Source organism: Pseudonaja textilis, unplaced genomic scaffold, assembly GCF_049901715.1.
Source record: "Pseudonaja textilis isolate UNSWEBS1 unplaced genomic scaffold, rPseTex1.2 PTEXCTG41, whole genome shotgun sequence".
Taxonomy (NCBI): Eukaryota; Metazoa; Chordata; class Lepidosauria; order Squamata; family Elapidae; genus Pseudonaja; species Pseudonaja textilis.
The window spans coordinates 88576-99884 of record NW_028262676.1 but is presented as its reverse complement, the minus strand read 5'-3'; the positions used below and the strand labels follow the sequence as shown (position 1 = coordinate 99884).

Below are 11309 nucleotides of genomic sequence, written 5' to 3'. Positions count from 1 at the left end.
CAGGGATTTCCACAAAGAAGATTTCTATCCTCTCCTCTAAATAAATACAGAAGGGACCTAATGAAAAAGGCGGAAGTGGAGTTGCACTTTATAGATAAGAAATAAGGAAATCGCTCTAGAAATGCCACAAAAGAAAGAGGAAAACCTTCCTTAAGGCATTTGGGTTCATATAAAAGAGGGCAAAGAAGCACTTTCCCACCCTTTCTACCCTCCTGGCCCTTTGCCTCAAATCCACCAGGGGGCGCGCTTCGCCAAGGGAAGGGCGCTTCCCCATTGGGCCACTGGAGGGCGAACGTCACGGCTGCTTTCCCAGAGGTCGAAATGGTGAAGGAAGTGATATCACTGAGCATTGCCTCTCTAGGACGCCGCACTCGCTCTCCTCAACCCCAGGGGCTCCGTAGGAGGCGGTGAGGATGAAGGAGAATCTGACGGGGGGAGGGGGCATCCAGATGTGCCCCGGCTAAGGGCCGGGAGTTTTCCTGGGTCCTATGCTCCCCAGCCGCCCTCTCCATTCGAAGGGGGGAGGGGAGGGTGGCCCTGGCGGAGACCCAGCAGGAGATGAGAGAAGCCGGACTGGGGGGAGGAGGCAGGATTCGCATGGGGCTCCCCGAGGGCCCGATCCTGTTCCCGGAGGGGGAGAAAGTGGGGCAGCCTCTCCAACCACCTCTTTCCTGGCACTGTTCGGGGGGGCGGGGCTGGGCCCTGTGCTGGGAGGAGCCTCTTGGGGCTCGGGGCAGGTTGGAGGAAGGCTGTCCAGGGGCTGAATCCCCTTTCTGATCCTGGGCGTTGTTTTTCTCTCCCTCCCAGATCCGGCACCTCCGAGCCCTCGGCAGCCTGTGCAAGCGAGGATTTTCTCTGTCGGGGAAAGAAGGAAGGAAGCAGAATCACCTGCAGGGATCCGTCCTGTGGCCCAAGAAATAGTCCCGTGAAGGAAGAGTCCCCTGGAGACCCCCCAGAGTCTCTGAAGCCCTTTGGAGTTGTTGTGCCAGAGAGAGGAAGGATGGAGACACCGCCTTTGGCCAAGGAGGGGAGCGGAAAAGGCCTCACGACTCTTAAGCCTGTGAGCTGTGGGGAGAGCTGGACCAGAATCAAGCAGAAGGTCCTGCAGGAGGGAACCATCCTCCCTTCAGAAGTTCAGCCCTGGACTTCCATCAGATACCGGGAGGCTGAGGGTCCCCGAGGACTTTGCAGCCGACTCCATGACTTCTGCAGGCGATGGCTGAGGCCAAGAAAGCACAGCAAAGCCCAGATGCTGGACCTGGTGGTTCTGGAGCATTTCCTGTTTCTTCTGCCCCCAGAGATAGAGGACTGGGTGCGGGAGTGTGGAGCAGAGAGCAGCTCCCAGGCGGTGGCCCTGGCGGAAGGCTTCCTCCTGAGCCAGGCGGAGGAGCAGAAGGAGCAACTCCAGCTGCAGGTGGGAGACTTTAGGGAGCTCAGAGGGAATAAATAGAGGGAGTGTTTGAATGCTTCACCCCTCCTTCCCAAACTTCTCCCACGTTCATAATATGTGGCAACTCTCCAGTTCTTATAGGACATTGTTCCATTGTTTTCTCACTCACACCCACGGATGGATATTGGGGGCTTTGAGGTTGTGTTCCGAATATGAATCCACTTTATGTCGTGTGACGTATATTAATTCTGCTTCTTCCTTTCTCCTATTTGAAGCACTACATTGTAGAGATCAGAGATCCTGAGGGAAAGAAGAACCCATCAAATCCCCCTCAGGAGCTATTTTTCAGGAGGATCCCTTGGGAAAATCCAAGTCAGGACACCTCAGGAGGTAATGGAAGATCCTCCAATTACCCTTCTTTCTTCCCTTCCCTCTTCTCTTCTATAAAATACCTCCTCCTATTTTTTTAATTATGCATTTTGAAATTATTTATTCCTTACAGAGAAACAAAGAATGAAGCTTTCTGGTTTTTATGATGGAAATCAAACAGCGGTTCAACCTCCAAATCAAGTAAGAAAGGGAAAAGTTAGTAGATATTCTCCCTTCAGGATTATTTTTGGGTTCTTCCACAACATGGAGAGCAGAATAGCAGGTTCAAGTTGCTGTCGGCCAGCATAGTTTTCTCTGGTTATCTTGTTCTGCTAAGTTCTCCTCCAACTTGTAGTTTAGAAGAAGCAATTTTTTAAAAAGTCCTTCCAGAAATAGGAACAAATGTATCATTACAGTGGCAGGAACAGCTAGAGACCCGTTTTGGGGGGTAACTCTTTGACTCAGAATTGTGCAAGGCTAATGAAAAATAAATAAATACGTTGCCACATTACCATTTTCAAAAAGCCTTATTTATAACCTGTAGTTCAAAAATAAGCAAATCGTATTAAAAAATAAAGCAGAAGTCCAAAAGGAGTTGCCGTGTTGAGGATGTAATCATGGTACTTTGGCTAATAATTTCCAATCCTCTGATTTGTGCCTCGGAGATCAAACATTCCTGCTTTACAAAGGCTGAGAAATGACTTTCCTAGGGAATTTTCTCTTCTTTATTTTCTTCCTTTCAGCCAATGGCTCAGACTAATAGATCAATCAATGATAGAGCGATAGATCAGTTGATCCAGAAGTGGGATTACTTTGCTGAAAGGCACTGAAGGTTTTGCAGAATCAGTGAACTTGATAAAACTTCCCCAAATATTTCTTCACTGAAAGCAAGTTTCAGATTTGCCCATTTTCTCACCTAAAATTAGGACTTGTGTAACCCCCAGCCATTTAACTTAGTGCATATCTCTGCTTTGGGAATTTGGGAACAATGGAATGGAATAACAGAATTGATAGGGATCCTGGAGGTCTTCTAGTCCAACCCCCTTTTTCTGTATCTTGTACAGAGGTCGATTTATAAACTGTACAGATGCAGAGAAATAACTCAACAAGACGTCCATAACAAAGAACATTTATTGGTTCATCAGATATCCTCGTAACTCACATTTGTGACGAAGTTCTTCTTTAATGACCAATCCTTTGCATATCTGCCTTGTAGTAAAAGGTGGTTATCTCCTAACCCATCTCCTAGGGATAGAAAGCAACTGCCGTGAGTTAGGGAGTTCAGGCAAAAGTGAGCAAAACTCCCCCAACCCATCAAGGATCAATTTAGTGACCAATCAGGATTACAGATGTGGTCACGTGACATGAACTACATTTCCCAGGATAACTACATTTACCATGATGCATTCCCTTAAGGGGACAGCTCATAATTCCTAAGTAACTATTCCAATTCCCATAGACTGGCTGGGACAGCATATCCCTGCTAAGACAGGAAGCCCTATAACATTTCAGATAAATGGCTGTCCCGTTTCTTCGTAAACACCTCCAGTGCTTGAGAATCCATAATTTCCGGAGGCAAATCATTCCAATGATTAATGTTCCCACTGTCAGGAAATTTCTCTTTACTTGTAGGTTGTTTCTTTCCTTGAATAGTTTCCGTCCATTGCTTCTTGGAACACTGCTATCATGTCACCCCTAGTCCTTTTTTCATGAAACAAGACAGAGCCAATACCAGCAACCGTTCTTTATATGTTTTAGCCTCCAGTCCACTAATAATTTGTGTTGCTCTTCTCTGCACTCTTTCTAGAGTCTCAGGATCTTTTTTTTACATCTGGCAAACCAAAACTGGATGCAATATTCCAAGTGTGGTCTTACCAAGGCCTTATGAACTGATACTAACACTTCATGTCATCTTGATTCTATTCCTCTTAATGCAGCCTATGATTCTGTTGGGTGTTTTTTTTTTTCAATTGTAGCATAGTGCTGACTCATGTTAAAGTAGTTGTCCACTAGGATTCCAAGATCCCTTTGCACTTACTGTTGAGCCATTTATCACCTATTCTATGCACGTGCAATTTTTTTTCCTAAATGTAGAACCTTACATTTCTGTTGATTTTGTTTTGTTTCATGGAGCCCAATCTGTTGATCTTTCTATATCTCGAGTTTATCTTCTGGAGTGCTGGTATTCCTGTCAATCTGGTCTTGTCTGCAAATTTGATGAGTTCCCCTTCTATCCTCTTGCCTAATGAATGATGGAGATGAACAGATCTTGCAAATCCTCCTCTTTTGTTCTTTTTTTCCGTGTCCAGGAGGGTCTGGTGTCCTTCGAGGAGGTGGCTGTGTATTTCTCTGAGGAGGAATGGTCTCGGCTGGAACCTGACCAGAAAGCGCTGCATTCGGAAGTCATGCTTGAAAACCATAGGAATGTGGTCTCTCTGGGTAAGAGTTTTCTACTCCCCAATCAAGAAGAGAGATTATCGTTAGTTTTTTATTTAAAAAAAACCACTAATCAGGTATTGTCCACTGGGAGGGAGAAGGAAAGGAACATATGAAGAATGGTTACAGGAACTGGGCTTGGCTAGTCTTGTGAAGAGAAGGACCAGGGGGACATCATAGCAGTCTTCCAATTTTTGAAGGGTTGCCACAGAGAGGAAGTGGTCAATCTATTTTCTAAAGAGCCTGTAGGCCAGACAAGGAATAATGGATGGAAACTGAACAAGGAGAGAGTCAACCTTCAATAAGGAGAAACTTGCTGACAGTAAGAACAATCAACCAATGGAACACCTTGCTCTCGGAAGTTGTGGGAGCGCCATCACTTGAGACTTTCAAGAAGAGATTGGACTGCCATTTGTCAGAATTGGTGCAGGGTCTCCCGCTTGAGCTGGGGGTTGGACTAGATCAGGGGTCGCCAACCTTTTGGATCTGAGCGACCACCAAAATTATAATTTTAAATCCTGAGGACCACTAATATGAATTTTGACTGACAGTGACTTTCTGGCATTGGTGGGAGTAAGAGAGAGAGATCTGATCTAACACCCCCCCCCCCGCTCTCAACTCTTCCAGAGTTGGAAGGGACCTTGTGGGTCATCTAGTCCAACGGGAGACCCTACACATTTCTGACAAATGGCAGTCCAATTTCTTCTTAAAAGTCTCAAGTGATGGTGCTTCCACAACTTCTGAAGCCAAGGTGTTGATTGTTTTCACTGTCAGAAAGTTTCTCCTTATTTCCAGGTTGAATCTCTCCTTGTTCAGTTTCCATCCATTATTCCTTGTCTGGCCTAGAGTTAGAGGTGGGATTCATTTCTTACCAACTGGTTCTTGGGTGGGGCCTAATTTGTGGGTGTGGCTTGGTGGTCATGTGACGCCTGCACATGGCTTGTATGTAAATATTATAAATATTTATATAAATATGATTTTTTTTCATTAAAAAAAACTTTTCCCAAAATTAGGCAAAGCAGGCAGGCAGATTGAGTTGCACACAGAATCACAGATTCAGAGATCTATCTTTCTGCCATTGGCTATATATCTACTAAGATATATTAACATCACCCCCCTCCCATTTTCTCCAACTATGTGGCAGTGATGAATTCTATAGCTGACACTGTGTGTCTGTCACATAAAATTTGCTTGCAGGCAAACTCACAAAATTAACTCACAATACACCATGTATGTAAATATTGCTTTTTTTTTTAAAAAAAAGCAACTTTTACCCAAAATCAGGCAAAGCAGGCAGGAAGATTGAGTTGCTCACAGAATCACACATTCACTCAGAGATCTACAATTCTGCCATTGGCTACCTGCACTGAATCATAGAAACTTCTGTCCTAAAGAAGGTTCGGCTTTGCTTAAAAGCAGAGCCGAAGATCTAAAGATTAGCTAGAAAGAAAGAAATGCAATGATTTCCTTCTTTGTAGCTAATATAAATCTCCTGGCACAGCAGAACAGCTGATGGTTGGAAGAAAATAAAAAAGGAAAAGTAGCAACTTAGCAGGCAAATTTGATGGCAAGGTAAGGAATGATTGTGCTGGGCGGGTTCTGCGGGCCATGTGAGTGGTGCAAACTTGTGTTTCCGGGCAGCCTGGATTAATTGCTTTCAGGGAACCTCTGGGGGTGACATTTCTCTCTGGACCACCAAAATTTTCTCATGGACCACCAGTGAGCCACGGCCCACCTGCAACCACTGGAATAGATGACCTACAAGATCCCTTCTAATTCTGATTATCTGTTATCTGGCTTTCGTGCTCCAAGGAAGGAAAGAGTCAATGTCTCTTTGCTTAGATGCCTTCTGTTCCATATTTTATCTGTATTTTTCCATTTCTATTTGAACTTCTCTATGGAGGCTGAAAAAAACAAGGTGTGCTTTTATGTGTCCTCTGGAGGTCGTGTGAGATGAATTGTTGTCATTTGTCCTCTGGAACCTCCCCAAATTGTGTGAGAACAGAACTTTCAGGCTCAGCTCATGGAAGAGCATGCTCCCAATTCAATTCAAGAACAAAGGCCTCATGCAGTGTGACTCAGAGCATCCTAGGGTACAGGTAATCCTCAAGTTACGTCAGTTCATTTAGCGACCGTTCCAAGTTACAACCAGCCTTCCCCCAAGTACTTGAGACCCAGTCCCCTCTTTATTTTCAAAGACTTTTGCCATGGATCTTATGAAGTCCTCAGTTCTTAAAAGAACAGAGGCCTAAAATACTGTAGTGCGAGATCACACAAGATTAGTAGCCTGTGATCTTGCACTACTGGTCTTGTGTGATCTCCTACTAAAGTACTTTAGGCCTCTGTTCTATGGAAACTGATGCCTGCACCAGATCCAGCCAAAGAGCCCTTGCAAGCTGATGGGACCTTGGGGCAGCAAAATAGCCATTCTTGAAGCATGCCAACCTTTCCAGTCTCAGTTTGAAGAGTGTTTACAAGGCAATGGGAGTCTTCAGGAAGGGATTTACCTCTAAAATCTCATTGCTGGGATCAAGGAACAGACCGAATGGGGGTCCTGCCCGCCAGATGGACACCATGGAGCAGCTGCTCCAAGGTACACCGGAGAAAAAGGAGCTTGTTTCAAAATTGTTTCATTTCTCACAGGTCTCTGCTAAAATTAACCCACCCCAATAAATCTTAAGTTTTCTCCTAATCCCTTCTTGGATGTTTCCCCTGATTATTCCTTAACTCAAAACATACTCTGAGTGAGATTTGCGTTTCTATAGATAAATGCAAGGAAAGAGATATTTTTTAGATATTTTCAAAGCTTTCTTGGCTCATGAACATAGAAATCATCATGTCTATATAACACTACTGTAGGCATGCAAACATACAACCTAATGGAATTTCGGAGAAATTCAGAAGGAAATTCACTTGACTTTCTACACTTTATCATTTTCATCTCCCTTTTGTTTTGAAGGTAATAATGGGCAGGAGAATCAAGATTCCTGGGAACTGTTCCAAGTGATCAGTGCTAAAGAAAGAATGGAGAAGTTTGGAATTCAAATGGAATTCGAAAGCCATGAGAGAAACCAGTCAAAGAATTGGAATCAGGAAAGCTCATCTTCCAGTGAAGCTCCAATGCAAGACTTTCTTGCACAACAAGAGAAAATAAGGAAAAAATATACTGGAAAAAGTGTGAACCTAATCAAAGCTGAAGTACAAGTAAATGAACAATATTTAACCCAAAACAAAGGAGAAGGTGCTATAAGAAGACACAATGGAGAGAATTACAATGGGACTTTCATTCTTTCTCTTGGAAATAACTTCCTTACATCTCAAAAAGTGATTGACACAAAAGAGAAGCTTTATAGATGTTTGGAATGTGGAAAATGTTTTAAAACAAGCAGGCAACTTACTATCCATAAAAGGATCCACACAGGGGAGAAACCATATGAATGCATAGAGTGTGGAAAGACCTTTGCTCATAGCAGTACGCTTACTTCCCATAAAAGGATCCACACAGGAGAGAAGCCGTATAAATGCACGGATTGTGGAAAGACATTTACTCATGGCAGTGGACTTAGAACCCACAAAAAGATCCACACAGGAGAGAAACCCTATAAATGCATGAACTGTGGAAAGGCCTTTGCTCATAGCAATACACTTACTATCCATGAAAGGATCCACACAGGGGAGAAAGCCTATAAATGCAGGGAGTGTGGAAGGACCTTTGCTCATAGCAATACACTTATTATCCATGAAAGGATCCACACAGGGGAGAAACCATATAAATGCATGGAATGTGGAAAGATGTTTGCTCATGACAATGGACTTAGAACCCACAAAAAGGTCCACACAGGAGAAAAACCCTATAACTGCATGGAGTGTGGAAAGACCTTTGCTCATAGCAATACACTTACTATCCATGAAAGAATCCACACAGGGGAGAAGCCGTATAAGTGCATGGATTGTGGAATGACATTTGTTCAAAGAAGTCATCTTATTTTACACAAGATGAGCCATACAGGGGAGAAGCCGTATAAATGCATGGAGTGTGGAAAGACCTTTGCTTATAGACGTATACTTATTTCCCATAAGATGGTCCACACAGGAGAGAAGCCGTTCAAATGCATGGAGTGTGGAAAGACCTTTGCTCAAAGAGGCAATCTTATTTCCCATACGATGATCCACACAGGAGAGAAGCCATTTAAATGCCTGGAGTGTGGAAAGACCTTTGCTCGGAGCAGTGGCCTTAGAAGCCACAAAAATATCCACTCAGGAGAGAAACCATATAAATGCATGGAGTGTGGAAAGACGTTTACTCATGGTAGTGTTCTTAAAAGGCACAAAAAGATCCACACAGGAGAGAAACCATTTAAATGCATGGAGTGTGGAAAGACCTTTGCTCAAAGGGGTAATCTTATTTCTCATAAGATGATTCATACAGGGGAGAAACCATTTAAATGCATGGAATGTGGAAAGGCCTTTGCTCAAAGAGGTAATCTTATTTCCCATAAGATGATCCACACAGGAGAGAAACCATTTAAATGTATGGAGTGTGGAAAGACCTTTGCTCAGGACAGTCATCTTAAACGGCACAATAAAATCCACTCAGGAGAGAAACCATATAAATGCATGGAGTGTGGAAAGACCTTTGCTCAGGACAGTGATCTTAAACGGCACAAAAAGATCCACTCGGGAGAGAAACCATTTAAATGCATGGAGTGTGGAAAGACCTTTGCTTATAGAAGTGTACTTACTTCCCATAAGGTGATCCACACAGGAGAGAAACCATATAAATGCATGGAGTGTGGAAAGACCTTTTCTCAAAGAGGTTATCTTATTTCCCATAAGATCATCCACACAGGAGAGAAGCCGTATAAATGCATGGAGTGTGGAAAGACCTTTGCTCGAAGAGGTCATCTTATTTCCCATAAGATGATCCACTCGGAAGAGAAACCATGTAAATGCATGGAGTGTGGAAAGACCTTTGCTCAAAAACATAATCTTATTTCCCATAAGATGATCCACAGAGGGGAGAAGCCATTTAAATGCATGGAGTGTGGAAAGACATTTACTCGTGGCAGTGATCTTAAAAGGCACAAAAAGATCCACACAGGAGAGAAACCATGTAAATGCATGGAGTGTGGAAAGACTTTTGCTCAAAAACAGAATCTTATTTCCCATATGATGATCCACATAGGGGAGAAACCGTTTAAATTCATGGAGTATGGAAAGACCTTTGCTCAAGACTGTGATCTTAAAAGGGACAAAAATATCCATACAGGAGAGAAACCATATAAATGCATGGAGTGTGGAAAGACCTTTGCTCATGACTGTGATCTTAAAAGGCACAAAAAGATCCACACAGGAGAGAAGCCATTTAAATGCACGGAGTGTGGAAAGACGTTTGCTCAGCACTGTGATCTTAAAAGACACAAAAAGATCCACACAGGAGAGAAGCCATTTAAATGCATAGAGTGTGGAAAGACCTTCACTCAGGACAGCGTTCTTAAAAGGCACAAAATGATCCACACAGGAGAGAAACCATTTAAATGTATGGAGTGTGGAAAGACCTTTGCTCAGGATAGTGATCTGAAAAGGCACAAAAAGATCCACAGAGGGGAGAAGCCATTTAAATGCATGGAGTGTGGAAAGACATTTACTCGTGGCAGTAGCCTTAGAAGCCACAAAAAGGTCCACTCTTAATTCCTGTACAAGAAGCCACACAGGGGAGGAACCGTTTGCATGGAGTGTGGAAAGAGTTTTGCTTAGAATGGTCATCTTATTTCTCATAAAAGGATTCACACTCGGAAGAAACTACAGCAATAGAGACTCCTGGGTCCTCATTTTAGCAACCTCAAAAGGATGAAAAACTTAATCAACCATGAGCTGTTCAGGATTGAACTCTTGGCTGTGGGCAATTAGCCTGGAGTACTGCATTCTAACCACTGACCCACCATGTTTCCATACATTTGTATGTGTGTGCATATTGTGCCTTTCTGATCCAAATGAGACAACGTTGAATCTAAAATGAAAAAAAAAACCCAAAAAAGATATTTAGACTTTGGAGAAAGTGCAAAGAAGAACAGCTAAGATGATTAACGGCCTGAAGACTATAACACATGAACATTTTCAGGATTTGGGTGTGGCTAGTCTGCAGAAAAGAAGGATTAAGAGTGACATGATAGCAGTATTCCAGTACTTGAGAGGCTGCCACAAGGAGGAGGGGGTCAATTTATTTTCCAAAGCACCAGAGGGAAGGACGAGAAACAATGCATGTAAAATAATCAAGGAGAGAAGCAACTTCGAATTAATGAAAATTTTCCTTACAGTGAAGTCAATTAGCCAGTGGAACAGCTTTCCATCAGACATTGCGATTGCTTCATCACTGGACGTTTTTAGGAAGAGACTGGATAGCCACTTGTCTGAAAGAGATCCTATAGGAATATCAATAGATCCTGAAATGGTATAGGATCTCCTGCATGAGCCGAAAGTGTGAATAGGGATGCCAGTTGCTGAAGTCTTGTACCGGGCTTAGGACTTCAGGCACCAGGGCTCCCTCAATTCCTGGATGGACAGAAGGAGAAAGTTTTGTCTCTGGGGGGACCTTTAAAAAGAAAAGAAAAATATTCTTCCAATTCACTAGTGGATCCAGCAGTGAATTAAAATATCTCTCTGGCAACTCCCATCCCATCAAATTTGAACCCCCAAATGTTATCAGTACATTTTTGTCTAAAATTCGGTAAGTTTGGGATTGGGTTGGGCCATAAAAATGATTCATGCCATCTGATAGTCTGTTTCCCTACTAAAAGTAATCTATACGAGTTGAAGTTGCTTTCAATAAAATGCCAAATTGAACCTTTTCAATTTCCACTGATTTTAAAAATGCTCCATCCATTTTCTTGCTGAAATATTTTTTCTCATCCAGAATGTGCATTTCTTGTTCAAACAAATAGTCACGACTTTCACTTTGTAAAGCCACTGCCTTTTTTTTTTTTAGCTAATCCCAGGTGGAAATGGGCTTATGGAAAACAACAACCATCCACACCTGAAATGTTGTCCTTTGAGTGGCAACCAGATTAGATCCCTGCTTTAAATTAGAAATAAATTGAATGTTCTTCAGCATTAT

General features: G+C 43.0%; 1 protein-coding gene across 1 annotated transcript; it reads left to right on the top strand.

The window, feature by feature from the left end:
- Positions 1–316: 316 nt before the first annotated feature.
- LOC113451570 (uncharacterized) lies at positions 317–11053 on the top strand. The gene is made up of 6 exons (XM_087918740.1): positions 317–407; positions 808–1414; positions 1666–1780; positions 1893–1960; positions 4069–4198; positions 7155–11053. Exons 1-6 carry the CDS (start codon positions 322–324, stop codon positions 9884–9886), a joined length of 3738 nt encoding a protein of 1245 aa, XP_087774866.1. The 5' UTR covers positions 317–321; the 3' UTR covers positions 9887–11053.
- Positions 11054–11309: the final 256 nt, after the last annotated feature.